This window comes from Westerdykella ornata (assembly GCF_010094085.1).
Source record: "Westerdykella ornata strain CBS 379.55 unplaced genomic scaffold EI97scaffold_4, whole genome shotgun sequence".
Lineage (NCBI taxonomy): Eukaryota > Fungi > Ascomycota > Dothideomycetes > Pleosporales > Sporormiaceae > Westerdykella > Westerdykella ornata.
In genome coordinates this window covers 1,296,499-1,309,713 of record NW_022986854.1, presented here as the reverse complement: position 1 = coordinate 1,309,713, position 13,215 = coordinate 1,296,499, and the positions used below count along the sequence as shown (strand labels likewise).

Here is a 13,215-nt window from a genome sequence, read left to right as displayed (position 1 = left end):
AACTCTCACCCTAGGTCAGCTTGTGGTACTTGTAGGTTACATGGCAGGCAGGAGAAGCTGGATCGTATAGATCGCTGGGCAACGTGGTACGACCCTGAAAACAACGCATACTATCATTCAACTAGTAGCCACCGAGGATTGCTTTGCAAGACATGTATAAAGGAAGAGGTCAAGCTCTATTGGCAACGTATCGAGCTTTATGATCGATATGTGATGCGACGAGAGGAAGGCTGGCCGAATATAGTTGCGCATCGGGAGAGGGATAACGGACTTCGTTTTGACAGAGATGAGCCTACCTGGTTAGCAAAGTGCATATCATGGCCACGTAGGGAGTGGAACAGGGCTCCCGGAATTCAGAACCTCTGTCTGTGTCCTTACACAGTCGATGAGTTCGATAACATGTGCCATGCATGTCGCGACAGGAGATACGACTATTACATCCGGAATGACCGAATAGAGAACGAGGAGATATTGTCTAAAACAACCAAGTCAACCATTGACGGGACCCGACGCAGGCGTGGACAAGGGATCCAAAAGAAGGATAGAAAATCCGTGCAGCGGATGCGCTCCGCCAATGGCCTTGGTCGCGCGTGCTTCTGCGGGAACGGAGTTGAGAGGCCACTTCAACCTGATCAGCAGTATATAGGTGTGTGCTTAGTTTGCCTAGGGGTTCGCATTGATCCCAATCTGCTCCCACGCCATCTTCAGAGAGACCGTTTCGCCACTGTAAGGAATATAGAGGGATTGCGGCCAAGGTATCTCACAATGCGGTGTAATGGAAGAAAGCGGAAAAGGTCACCTTTCGAGAGAGTGAACATCGAAAGGCGATGGAAGGAACGGTGTCCTGTACTGGAATGGATATAAGTTGGTATGAACCTTTGAGCTTTCGTAGACTAGATAATTAGTTTTCGCAGAGTTGCACAATTACCATCGAGTTTGACAGTGGAGATGAATGTTTGCAGTTAGAAAGTACATGTGAACAAAGAGGGTGAACATGGCTAGCGGCGACAACGTTGACAAACGAAGGGTTGATAGAGGAAGTCTGAAATGTGTGCCGCATTTTTGGGACAAAGAAGCACAGTGCCAGCAAGTGAGCACTTCTTGGACGAGTTCAGTTGCAGTAGGGTAGAGTTGACGAGGTGGAGATGGAGATAGAATCACGGAACCCTTTGACGTTGGCCAACGTGCCAAGACCACCAGCACCAATAGAATCGTGCGGCCACCCAACCTCTGTCACTACCACGGTGAACAGCGATCCTGATCAAGACAAAGATTGTAATACACATACTCTGCACTACTCATATCCCGTTTTTCCTACAGTACCGCCTTCCGATAATACCATCAAGATCAGTATCGAACCCGAACCCTCTGCTCTGCACATCTATCCTAAGGTGGCACCTCCGCACAACCTCTGTCCCTATCTCCGCACCCGCCAGCTCCCTCAGCCGAACTACACCACCTACCCCCTTCAAGATGAACGAAGCCTACGAGCGCGAGCGGTACACCACCCCCCATTCATATAATCACCACCCTTTCTCTTGAACCTTCCCTCCCCTTCCACTACGCCTCCCACCCCTCCCTCCAACCACACTCCTCTAACCTACCCTCTCAAACAGACAAAACAACTCCCGCCTCGAGGAACTCGCCTCCAAAGTCTCCGCCCTCCGCGACGTCACCATCGACATCTACGACAATGCGCGCGACCAGAGCGTTATCGACAGTACCGTACGTCTGCCTCCTCTCCTCTCCCCTTCCACGGCTTCCCTATATCCTCGCCCTACTCTTCACCATCCTACCACGATAACGGCCCTCAACTAACGCCCCTTCCCTATCCACAGTCCGAAACCTTCTCCTCCTTCTCTACCTCTCTAAAGGGCAGCGCCACACGTCTAGGCCGCATGGCGGCGAGCGGGAATAAAGTCGCGGTGCTGAAGCTCGCAGGGATAATAGTCGCCGTTGTGTTGGTTTTATATTGGGTGGCTGGGTGGTTGTTCTGAATGAATGTGGAAGGGCGGGGAGGGGAAGGAGAGGTTTTGGTAAATGGTGAAAGGGAAGGAGGGCGGACGGAGGAGGTGTGGGGTTGATATGGAGAACAGGCGCGGGACGATATGGAGGATATACCCAGTCCGTGTATACGGCATGAGCGTTCTACGTTCCGTTTTGAGCGTTCGGACGACGTGAGTACAAGAGTATGCGAGACGATCGTACAAGGCGTCATGCGAGGGCGGCGGGAACGTTTTCTTTAGCACGGATTGCATACATGGCATTACTTTGGTTTCAAGGGGTGCTGCGACAGGGAACACAGGCGTTCTGGAGTAGATATCCATTATTGTCATCTTCATGTCAAGAAGCTTATATTGCTCGGCAAGGCCATCTGATCCCCTTTATGACTCACGACTCACACTGTCATTATAATCTCTTATCCTCATAAGCTCTTGCTGATTGCTCGTTCACGCCATACCAACTGTCTGACGAGCCATCCTTCCTCTCCTTTTCCGTTTCCACACCTGAACCCCAAAATACACCCTCTCATTCTACTCCCAAACGTTCGAAAACAGGTCATCACCTCCGAATCCTCCTGCGGGCTTATTCGTGGTGGTCGCCGTACCAGTACTTGTCGGTGCTGCACTGCTCCATCCTCCAAAATCATCATCCTGAGTCACATGGGGAGTTGTTGCGGCCCACGCAGGGCTCCTCGGCTGCGTATGTGACGTAGCGGCAGTGCTACTCGTAGTAGTAGCCGCAGGTTGGCTAGGCCCCGTTGACGCCCACACATCATTGCTTCCCCATGGGTCCGTGCTGGAGAATGCGGAGAAGTTGGAAGTGGTGTTTGCGACCGGTGCGGTAGCAGCTGGTGCAGCATGTGAAGAGAGGTTGAAGGTTGAATTGATAGAAGGAGAACTCATGGACGGCGAGGACATAGGCTGCGCAGGGGCAGCGGCTGGCATAGACAAGTCGAGGAGGTCATCCAGGCCAGATCCAGATGCAGAAGGTTTTGGAGGAGCTGTTGTGGTAGACGAGGGGAAGGATGAGGTAAAGTCGCCAAAGCCACTTGAGCTTTGTTGCCTTCGCTGGTTCTGCCTTTGTGTTGCGGGGGCGGGCTTGGGGTTAGAATCGAAGAAGCTACCCCCGCCGCCAAACAGGTTCGAGGAAGACGTGGAGGTCGGCGAACGGGATTTGGAGAGTGAGTCTAATCCGGCAAAGGGGGATGGTTTGGCTTGCGCGGCAGGCTGCGAGTTAAAGGACAAATCGCTGAACGCATCATTCAGACTTCCGAGATTGGATTGCTGAGGAGTTTGCTGTGGTTGAGAGAAGCCCGGAGAGGCAAGGCCGCCAAAGGAATCTTGCCTGCTATGCTGCTGTACCTGTGGCGTCGGCTTTGGCGCAGAGGCATAGAGCGAAAGGATAGACTGTTTGAGGTCCGGTCGGGAGGGAGCAGCGGGTGCTGGCCCAGAGCTAGAAGGTCTGGCCGGCTGCGAAGATGCGCCGCCACCAAGGAAATCCAAGCCTAAGAGCGAGTCTCCTGCCTTTGTCTGTTTCGGTGGTGCAGGTTCTGCTTTCGGAGGGACAGTCCTTCCTATGGGTGGCCCAGTACTTGGCCTTGCAGGTGCAGCAGTGGGTTCGTCTCCAAAGAGCAAATCGCCAACGAGAGGTTTGGGCGGCGCCTGGCTGGCTTGCGGGGCCGGGGGTTTTCCAGAGTTTGCCGCAAGCCGTTGGGAGGCTGAGCGTTCTATTCCAACCCTTTCTTGTACCTTACTGAGCGGCTTCATCCCAGTCAGCCAATGCCCCTTTTCTAGTGCATTCCAATTACTCACAACATCGTCGTCGGAGACGTCCAGAGTGGAAGGATCGGGTATGCCTCCGTCCATTACCCAACGCTTCGATTCGTACTTCGTTCGGATGAAGTTCTCGATCTTCCTACAAAATGTTAGTGAGCAAAGAGGCGGAGGGGATTGCGCCAACTCACGCTTCCGATGGGACGTGCCCGGGCGCCAATTTTGCTTCCCAATATCTGTATCTGTCAGGCACATGCATATCTCAGAGTAGCAATCCCACTGAACTTGTTTGCGCGCGCATTGCCCCACTTGATCATGTTCTGTAGTTGCTCGTCTGTCCAGGAGTCGAGGTCAACGGATTTGACTCGGCTGATGTGCGTTCCCATCCCGCGGTGAATGCCAGAGCAACTGATAGAGTCAGTCTAGGAGGAGGTAATCGGCGTTCAAGATCGCGCACCGAATGCAAATGAAAATGCCCAGATTCCAGCTGGCCCATCGTGGGTCTGTCCCCCTCGTCAGTATGCAGACTACCATAGCCCGCCTTTTCCGGGTGCATACGCTTGTTTCTTTTACAATCGGCACAACTCTTATTAGGCTCCAATTTCACCAGCGTCTTCAGTGTCTGGCGGTTTTGTTCCGCCCGTTCGGCGGCTGGGTTGGGCCTCCGCGACATGGCAAGTGGGAAGATTTGGTTCGTCTGTCGAGGGGCCGGCTTTGGATAGTTTGAATGGTCCGAGCCCAGAAGAAGGACGGTGCGGGAGAGAGCGGAGAGGGAGAGGTGCTAGATATGTGTATTCAAAATGTTGGAGGGGTTCCAAGGTTGTCCACCCCCCGAACTCGACGAAGGTAAGGCTTGGCGCCTTCACGCCGCCACTAACCCATCTGAGCAAACCGGCATACGACCGAGCATGTTTTACTATAGTCTACGTATACGGAGAAGGGTGCAGGGAGGCCAGAGCAAAACAAGTTACATGCTCATCTTGAATGTCTTCAAGTTTATTGTGTGAACACCCAGTAGACCTGCCCGCAAAGCAGAGATATGTCGCCCAAAGAATGCTGGCTTCAACCCGATATGCTCTCAATCACCTCATACAAGTGCCGCAGTATCTCATTCTTTCCAACCGTCTCCAAAAATGGGTATCATCCTGAACGCCACCGGTAGCACGTGCGTTGTACGCAACCAGTTTTGTAATCGTACGTCGCGCTCTGCTTTGCCGAGGGAAACTTCTGAACTACGCAGCACGGAATCTCCAATCCATATCGTCGAAGTCCTCATCTTCCGATTCATCTTCCTCTTCCATCGCAGGAGCCGGCCCAAGCGCAGGTCCAGGCAGAGGGTCACCGGCCGGTTTCGTTGAAGAGTGCGCTTTCCGAAGTGCTTCCCTCTGCTCACGCAACCTGCGCACCCTCTCTTCCAGACTTTCCATTTCTTCAAATTCGTCTGCCAGATTCCTTTCCGCTTCTTCTCTCTCCGCCTCCATTTCCTCCTCTTTCCTTTCGCGCTCGGCACTCTGTTCAATCTTCGCCTGAGCGGCGACCTCTGCGGCCGTCATAGGTGCTGCCTCGACTACTGTACCCGAATATCTGTCGTAGATGCCTGGTTGCGTTTCCGGCGCCTCCTCAATCTCCTTTATGAATGCATCCAGCTCCGCGTCGTCTACCTGTTGCGCGTGTTGGGACGGAGCCTCTATTTCCTCCTCCTGCAGCGCAGCCTGCCCAACTTCATTCTGCGGAGGGACATCTTCTGCAACAGCCACCTCCCCCGGTGTTGAAGTTGCTTCCTCGATCGTTGAGTTGCGTTTGTCAGAGGGAGTTGAAGGAACTGCCTGATTCGGCGCCGTCCTCGTCCGTTTCCGCTCTTCCGCTGCGTAATCCGGAGCTTTGCGTTTCTTCGACGATGGGGCTGCAGCTGGAGCTGCCGAAGACCGCTGGTTCCGTTCGGTTTGCTGGCGGGCAGCGCGCTCCTGGCGGAGCATAGCTCGCACGTCCGCCATGGTGGGCAAGACAATTCACTGGGTTTGGTTCGTTCAATGATATGGTGCACATCCCAAAGCTTCGATGGAGCGGTGGCCTTGCATTGCTGATGTCAAGCACGGCCCGTGCACGCCAGATAGATCCACCTCATCGATGGTTCTATGCCAAGATCCCACCATCCCCCAAAATCACTAGCGCAAAAGCTTCCCCTCGGCGTCCAAACCTCTTGTCTCGACTTCATCTGCCACCACAAACCTCTCCCACATTCCACCCGCACCACCACACAGCTTCCACACTACGCGCACAGCTCCTCTCACAGACTACCATCTTCTCGGAACGTGCGCAAAGACTCAGAACTGCCCCTGCTCTTCCCTGTTACTCTGACGCGGGCGCGTCTACCTGATCTCTCTACGCGGAGGGAAGCTGCGCTGTCGCGCGACCTTCTCTTGCACCCTTGTATATCGTTCGTTGCGCAGGAGGAGTGCGCGCGCCTGCTTTCTGTTCATATAAGTTACGTGTCGTGGGAGCTCTGCCGCCACCGACTTGCTACAAGTTGCTTGCCGCGGGGGCGGATTCAGTTAGAAACGTGAACTCATCACATCATCCTCACCTGAATTGAACACTTGTTCGCCTCGATAATATTGCTACGTCTGTAAAAACCATGGCCGGTAAGCAGAGCCCGCTGCCACACCAGACTTCCGTCTCGTTACCTCGGACGCGTATCCCCGCTTCATCTACCGTACACTGACGACCATGCTACAGACGAAGTCAGACGTTCTGGCCGCGCGAACAAAGGCCATCATACGAAGAATGCCGACGCTCTCGATGAAGCCATCCACAAGCCGAAACCAAAACCCAAGGCAGAGAAGAAGGCGCCAACGCCAGCAGAGACGTCCCGCGCCCAGTCCGCAGCATCAGGGGAAATGGATGAAGAGGATGATGCCCTCTACCGCTGTGTCTGTGGAGACCAACGAGAGATTCGGGGCCGTGAAATGATCATGTGCGACAAATGCGAGGCATGGCAGCACAACAAGTGTTTGGGCCTCCCGGATAGCTCCTACTGGGTCGACAAGGCATACCTGTGTGAAAGGTGCAAGCCGGAAGATCATGCCGAGCTTCTCGCCGCTATGGCACGCGGAGAGAAACCGTGGAATCGTAAGAAGGGCTCAAAGGCTCCAAGGCCCAAGTTCCGTCCCAGCGACGCCGGATCAGAGGCCCTCCAGGCGACGACAGGGACACCGACTCCTCACCCCACCAAAGAACAGCACTTGGGATCCGAACCTACTCCAGCCACCGCGGAAGAGGCGCCAAAGGTAAGTATGCCGAACCGCAGTCTTGACACTGCTAATCCATCTACAGCTAACCAAGAAGGTATCCCCCAAGAGCCAACCTCAATCCCCGTTGGGCGGGAAACGATCCCATGAAGCTGTCGCGGAGGCCGAGGGTACCAGTGCTAAGCGCAGAAAATCCAGCACGCATCATCAACAGGGCCCACCTTCAGCGGCTGCTGCAAGCAGTGCTGATGCTCTTTCAGAGAAGCAGCGCCTGATCACGCAGTCTCTAATAAACCTGCTTACGCCGATCATCACGCAGGTTACTGATTCTGGGAGCTACCGGATACCAGACGGTGACACTGCTTCGTCTGTAGCCTCACGTTTTGCCCTGGAGATAGACCGCGCAGTAGCCGCGCACTGGGGATTGCCCACGGGCAACGACTCTCCATATGCCCAGCGATTTCGGCAGATCACCTCCAACCTCAAACGCAATCCTGCGCTTGTCGATCGCTTGCTTAAGATGTCACTTTCAGCCAACGACCTTGCGACCATGCCCGTCGAGGAGATGGCAAGCGAGGACAAACAGAGGGAATATGCTGCCATCAAGGAGGCGAGCGAGAGGCAGATGGTGCTGACCGACGAAGCCGGTCCGCGACTGCGCAAGACACACAAGGGCGAAGAACTTGTCGGAGAAGAAAACATGGATGCAGAGCCAGAATTCAGGCCCCCGGAGCCTCGCCCTAGGCCAAGTGTTGACGAAGAGAAGTCGGAAATGCAACCATCCTCTCGGGAAGAAGGCGGTCATGTGGTTGAACTTCCTGAGAGCGTAGCCCGCGGCACCCCTCTTTCCGTCGAGATAAAGAGTCCGACAAGCCAGGATGACAGCGTTCGCCGACCTTCGACTACCTTCGATATCAACTCAGTCTTTGACAAGGTGAAGTCACCGCAACATGATCAACAAACATTCTTGCATCGTCGGCAAAGCTCCATTAAGCCTCAGCAAACGCCTCAAGGGGGCCCCGTTGTGGACGCTGACATTGACCGACTGCTAAAGGACGAGGACGAGGACGCGGACATGGGTAGCTCCTCGGACCCAACCATCATCTGGCGAGGCGTGGTGGAATTGCAGCATTTCCGATTCGAGGCCGTGGCACGCTGTGTCGCGGGCGGCAACTTTGGCAATGTCATCCCATGGAACCAGCTGTTGCCACCAAAACTACCCATCAAAGGTCGTTTTGAAGCCACAGTTGGTGACAACTATATCTCCAGTTTTGCCACATTGAGTAGGGAACAGCCCGAAACATGCCCAGATGTCAGCGTGCTTGCACTCTCGCCTGTCGCTCCCGCGGATGACCCTGGCTTTGAAGGCGTGGTCAACTACTTCCTATCGAAGAATCGCTGGGGCGTCATTCCCCCAGAGCATTTTACACACGGCATGTTGCAGGATATGTACATCATACCCCTTGAGGCTGGGGGTAGTCCGATGCCCGGCTTTCTCGACCTCCTAGAGGAATGCTACATCGAGGCTATTCGCGACAACCCCATGCTTCTCCTCGCCCTGATAGCGAAAAGACTTCTGCGCCACGAAAATGAACCGGAAGCCAGTCAAGCATCAGAACATCCGACCACCGTAACATCGAGCGGAAACCAGCCGTCCCATTCCGCCACTGCGCCTCACCCTCCGCCGGTGGTGAACCAGCAGACTCCGCAGTACTCGCCTGTCCAACCAGGCCTAAGTCAAGGGGCTCCATTTGGCGCTCCGCATGCTCCTCCCGCGTCGACGGGGCGCAATCCTGCGCTCATGCAACCAGCACTTGGTTATTCGCAACAACACGCCGGTAGCAACGGACACTACGTTCCTCCTCAGCAAGGTTTCCCTCCTCAACAACACCATCAACCGTACCAGCAACAACCGAGCCAAGAGGCTCCACCCGTTCAACCGCCGCAATATGCTCAGCAACACTTCAACCCCAAGGCCCTAGAAATCTTTGGGGAATACATCACTTCCCCCGTGATAGCTCAGTTCCTCTCACACGAACCCAACATGGCCGAAGAGGCTATGCGCAATCTACGGCATATCCTGGAGATTGATCCTGCGGCTCGAAACGACATGACTGTGGTAGTTCGACATTTGCACACGCAAGGGCAGCAGGGAGGAGCGCCGCAGGGAAACGGCGTGTAGTCAAATGCTAGACTTATAAAAGTTGGAAGGGTGGTCTGATCGGCTTAGCCTTAGGCTATGTTATATGTATTTTTGTTCTTTTCTCGTTTCTGGGTCTGTTCTGCTGCGGTATGTATGCATGCATGCTGGCGATGTATTTGATAAATTGAGTGTGTGGTTTTCACTGTGTCTCTGATGTTCGTGCATCATGGTGATCTTGTTGGACGTGTACTGCACCCTCTCATATCTGAACTGAAGAACCCCTTGTACGGCTGCTCTGAGTTAGATCACCTAGTTCAACCATTTCTATTGGCGCCAGTCTGGTTTACGGCGCTAGAGCGCGGTGTTTCAAGGCTGATGGTACCTGGAAGGAGGCGCTGTTAGGCTATTGACAGCGTCAGTTATATCCCTGCGACGCCTTGCAGTTCAATCGGACGTGAAAAGATGCAGTACGTACGGAGTATACGACAATCCATTCCTCAAGACACCCAGCGAAGAAGCGCCGCGGTGCTCTCAAGGTCCCCATTGCCTTCCATACCCCCCCCTCACGGCACCAACACAAGTACGGGTACGCACGAAGGAAAATTACTGTATTCGACTACAAAACAATACACCTTCAAGTGCGAAGGCTAAACAACAGGTCCTCAAGAACTCATATACCGTACTTATGTATCCAAAGCCATATCTACCCTAGGGCACCCTACACGAACATTGCAATTCCCGCCGCAACAACCGCACCCAACACACCGCCCACCTTGAGACCGGCCGCCGCACCCGTGAACTCTGCTGCTGGAGGCTGGTAGCCCGTCTTCGTGGGTCCCGTCACGCCCGTCCCATACGGCGCGGTTCCGTACGGCGCGGTTGCGTTGGCACTGGGATGAGGATGAACGGCGGGATAGGCGGGAGCAGTTCCTTGCGGTGCGGGAGAGGGGTATGCGGGAGCCAGATAGCCTCCTGCGAGGGGATACGCGGCCTTGGAAACCGAAGCGTGTGCAGAAGCGGACGAAGCGTGGTACTCGGCCGCCGGCACAGGGACGACGGACAACGTAACGACGTGCGGAACCACGACGACAGCGGTGTTGTTCAGAAGCTCCGGGGGCACACCGACGTGGTAATTCTTATCCACGGACGGTTTGCCTGCTTCGGGGTACTGGGCTCCGGAAGTAGGCTTGGGAGCGTTCCCGGTTGTGTAAGGGTACTCGGTTTCGACGATGGGGATGGTGACGGTTACGCTCGTTGGGTAAGGGGCGCAGCCGCTGTGGCAGTATTTGATTGTCGTTGTGAAGCCTGCGGGGTACTCCTGGGGAGTGGGGGTGGCGGGTGATTCTTCGTAGATGGCTGTGTGGGTGGTGTGGATGGTGGTGTAGCCGGTTGAGCAGACGTCGAGATAGGTAGTCGTATACGTTTTTGTCACGTATGAGGGGTTGGAATTGCCGGACGTTGCAGGATAGGTGGGATTGCCGGAAGCAGGGAGAGTGGAGGTTGGCACGGGGTAATCTTCAGTCGAGCTGCTGACTTCGTAGGCGGGTGTTGTTGAACTTGTGCAAGATGTCGAGGCAGAATAGGACTCGTGGTTAGCTTCATCGCTGGAGGGAGTCTCGTAGGAACCGGCAGCCGTTGAAGTCGTAGAGCTGTTGTCATATGCCGCCGTTGTTGAGGTCGTGCAGGAAGTCGAGGAGTCAGTTTCGTGATACTTGATGTTACTGGATGTAGTCTCGTAGGCGACCGCAGCAGTAGAAGCCGTAGAGCTAGTGTCATATGCAGCCGTCGTTGAGGTCGTGCAGGAAGTCGAGGCCGAGTTCGTTTCGTGGTTATCTACTTCAATGGACGAAGTCTCGTAGGCGTTGACAGCAGTAGAAGTCGTGGAGGCGGTGTCATACGCAGCCGTGGAAGTCGTGCAAGAGGTTGAAGCCGATTGCGTTTCGTAGTGGTCTGCATCACTGGATGTAGTCTCGTAGGCATTGGCAGCAGTAGAAGTGGCGGAACCGGTGTCGTACGCAGCCGTTGTTGAAGTCTCGTGGGATTCGGCAGCGGTAGAAGTCGCAGAGCTGGTCTCATAGGTCGAAGTGACCGAGGACACGTCGACGGAGCTGGAGCTGGAGCTGGAGCTGGCGTCCGAAGCAGTGCTGCTCACGCCAGAGCTGGAGCTGGAGCTAGAGCTAGCGTCTGAAGTAGTGCTGCTCACGTCGGAGCTTGCACTGCTGGTAGACGACGACTCTGAGCTCGATGATGTGGAGGTTTCAGAGGCGGTGCTGGAGGCAGCAGAGGTCGTGACGGTGTAATCAGAAGCCGAGGTGGACGTAGACGACTGCGTGCTGGAAGCCGAGGTGGAGGAGGTGGATTCAGAGGCGGCCTTGAAGGTCTTGAAGTAGCTAATGAGCCAATACGACTGCGAGAAGGCACTGGGGTTCTGGGCGACGAAACGCTTGCAAGCGTCCATTGAGTTGAGACCAGGATACTGCGGGCAGCCAGATTGAGCTATGCGGGGTCAGTGTAAGACCAGATGTGAGCCAGATTCATTGGGATGAAGCACTCACCGTAGACCCAGCCGGCCCAGTCACCGCAGAAGTCGGTGTTGAAGATGAACTTCTGCTGGATGAATTTGTTGGCGAAATCACAATCACCCTCGAAATTGGCTGTTGGAGTACCAAAGTCTGCTGTATCTGGCGCTTCGGCAACGATGCTGGCTGGGATGGCACCACGGGGGAAGAACCACATTTTGATGGACTCGGCGGTCCACTCCATAGCGTATACCCCACCATTAACCGCATTGAAGCCAGAACCGTAGCTGGTCGACTCTGCCGCGTTCACGTCGCAACCGGCGGTTCCACCGGTTTCCAGAGAACAGTCCGTTGGGCCTGTGATACCGGTGTGACCCGTTCCATCAACCTACACAGTGCGTTAGCAAGCGTGTAGACAACGGTGTTGAGGATGCTCTACCTTGCAATTCTTGTCAGTGTGAAGAACAAATTTGTTGTTCGTATTTCTATTGACGCCTTCGATGATATCGATTTCCCCTGGGTCACCATTAGGAAAGCCGCGACAGTAGAGATATCGAGTAATATACCATTTTTGGGCCACATGCCAGCATCGCCTTCTCCCAAGCTCCAGAAAGCAGGCCACTATTCGAATGTCAATAGTATCCTCGAGTTCTTTACCAGTCAAGAGACTTACGGTGCCACAGGTCGATGCAGGCATATGCTTGAGATTCAAAACGAAAAGACCGAACTGATACCTCTTCAAAGTCTCCACGCGTACACTGGCCCGTCCCGGTCCATTGACGGTCAACGGTGTGGTGAAGTCCACGCCCAGGTAGGTATCCATTCCAATGGTCCTAACCAGTCCTGAGTTGATTGCTGTATTTTTCGGTAGATAACTGCGTAGCCTGTCAGCCTGTTCGCTTGCCATGAGAGTTCAAGGTCGTACCGAACGAAGCCATTGGTGGGATCCGGTTCAGTGAAGAATTCGAACCCGTCCAAGAAATTGGCACCTGTGTAAGAATCTTCGAGTGTGTACTTTGCAGAGAAAGCAGTAGAGGAAAGAGCGGAGAGAACGGCACCGAGCCTCAGAACGAGTGATGAGGACGGCATGTTGACGACAGCAAGTAATGACCGTAGGGCAAACGAAAGGACGTAGAAAGCTTCTACACTTGCATGGTGGGAGAGGAGAAAGAAAGTCGGCTGTGGACTGTTCCCCGACCCGCCTATATCTCAAAGCCCCTTGATCGCTTCGCCATCTCTGTCATGGACTCATGGCGAGAGGTTCCACAGCGATGGCAGCCACATGAAGCCACATGAACCCGCATCCAAAGGGTGAGCCGACCGACGGCAAATGGCGCCAGTAGCGAAGGCTGTCCATTGGAGGTATTTCAAGCCCCTTCCGCAGGTACACGCAATTCCTGACGCCGTTGAGATATCGGAAAACCATCTATTCCAGTACGAGACATGTTCCTCTAGTTCAGGTTAGCGTCAGTAACGTTCCAGAGCATTTGAGTCTTTAAAATCAGTCGTAAGCTTTGTAGCTGATTCGC

The 13,215-nt window shown here is 54.5% G+C and overlaps 6 protein-coding genes across 6 annotated transcripts; 3 read left to right on the top strand and 3 right to left on the bottom strand.

Moving 5' to 3' along the window:
• Positions 1 to 1,473: 1,473 nt before the first annotated feature.
• Positions 1,474 to 1,997, top strand: EI97DRAFT_372406 (uncharacterized protein; the record flags this gene model as incomplete). Its single annotated transcript, XM_033795346.1, has 3 exons — positions 1,474 to 1,499; positions 1,617 to 1,725; positions 1,839 to 1,997. The coding sequence occupies 3 exons, from the start codon at positions 1,474 to 1,476 to the stop codon at positions 1,995 to 1,997; spliced, it is 294 nt and encodes a 97-aa protein (XP_033656629.1).
• A 97-nt stretch (positions 1,998 to 2,094) lies between these two features.
• Positions 2,095 to 2,483, top strand: EI97DRAFT_227341 (uncharacterized protein). Its single transcript, XM_033793915.1, has one exon. The coding sequence runs from the start codon at positions 2,192 to 2,194 to the stop codon at positions 2,429 to 2,431; it is 240 nt and encodes a 79-aa protein (XP_033656628.1). The 5' UTR covers positions 2,095 to 2,191; the 3' UTR covers positions 2,432 to 2,483.
• On the bottom strand, positions 2,325 to 4,578 carry EI97DRAFT_414186 (ArfGap-domain-containing protein). The gene is made up of 6 exons (XM_033796819.1): positions 4,335 to 4,578; positions 4,234 to 4,279; positions 4,062 to 4,184; positions 3,968 to 4,012; positions 3,816 to 3,918; positions 2,325 to 3,764 (listed from the first exon to the last, which is right to left on the bottom strand). Exons 1-6 carry the CDS (start codon positions 4,447 to 4,449, stop codon positions 2,535 to 2,537), a joined length of 1,662 nt encoding a protein of 553 aa, XP_033656627.1. The 5' UTR covers positions 4,450 to 4,578; the 3' UTR covers positions 2,325 to 2,534.
• Positions 4,579 to 4,676: 98 nt separating this feature from the next.
• On the bottom strand, positions 4,677 to 5,848 carry EI97DRAFT_431300 (uncharacterized protein). Its single transcript, XM_033797900.1, has one exon. The coding sequence runs from the start codon at positions 5,768 to 5,770 to the stop codon at positions 5,009 to 5,011; it is 762 nt and encodes a 253-aa protein (XP_033656626.1). The 5' UTR covers positions 5,771 to 5,848; the 3' UTR covers positions 4,677 to 5,008.
• Positions 5,849 to 6,000: 152 nt separating this feature from the next.
• Positions 6,001 to 9,443, top strand: EI97DRAFT_499574 (uncharacterized protein). Its single transcript, XM_033802618.1, has 3 exons — positions 6,001 to 6,418; positions 6,513 to 7,063; positions 7,110 to 9,443. Exons 1-3 carry the CDS (start codon positions 6,412 to 6,414, stop codon positions 9,204 to 9,206), a joined length of 2,655 nt encoding a protein of 884 aa, XP_033656625.1. The 5' UTR covers positions 6,001 to 6,411; the 3' UTR covers positions 9,207 to 9,443.
• Positions 9,444 to 9,885: 442 nt separating this feature from the next.
• On the bottom strand, positions 9,886 to 12,775 carry EI97DRAFT_456487 (uncharacterized protein; the record flags this gene model as incomplete). Its single annotated transcript, XM_033800737.1, has 6 exons — positions 9,886 to 11,663; positions 11,723 to 12,074; positions 12,126 to 12,202; positions 12,253 to 12,307; positions 12,360 to 12,561; positions 12,612 to 12,775. The coding sequence occupies 6 exons, from the start codon at positions 12,773 to 12,775 to the stop codon at positions 9,886 to 9,888; spliced, it is 2,628 nt and encodes an 875-aa protein (XP_033656624.1).
• Between the last annotated feature and the right edge of the window lie 440 nt (positions 12,776 to 13,215).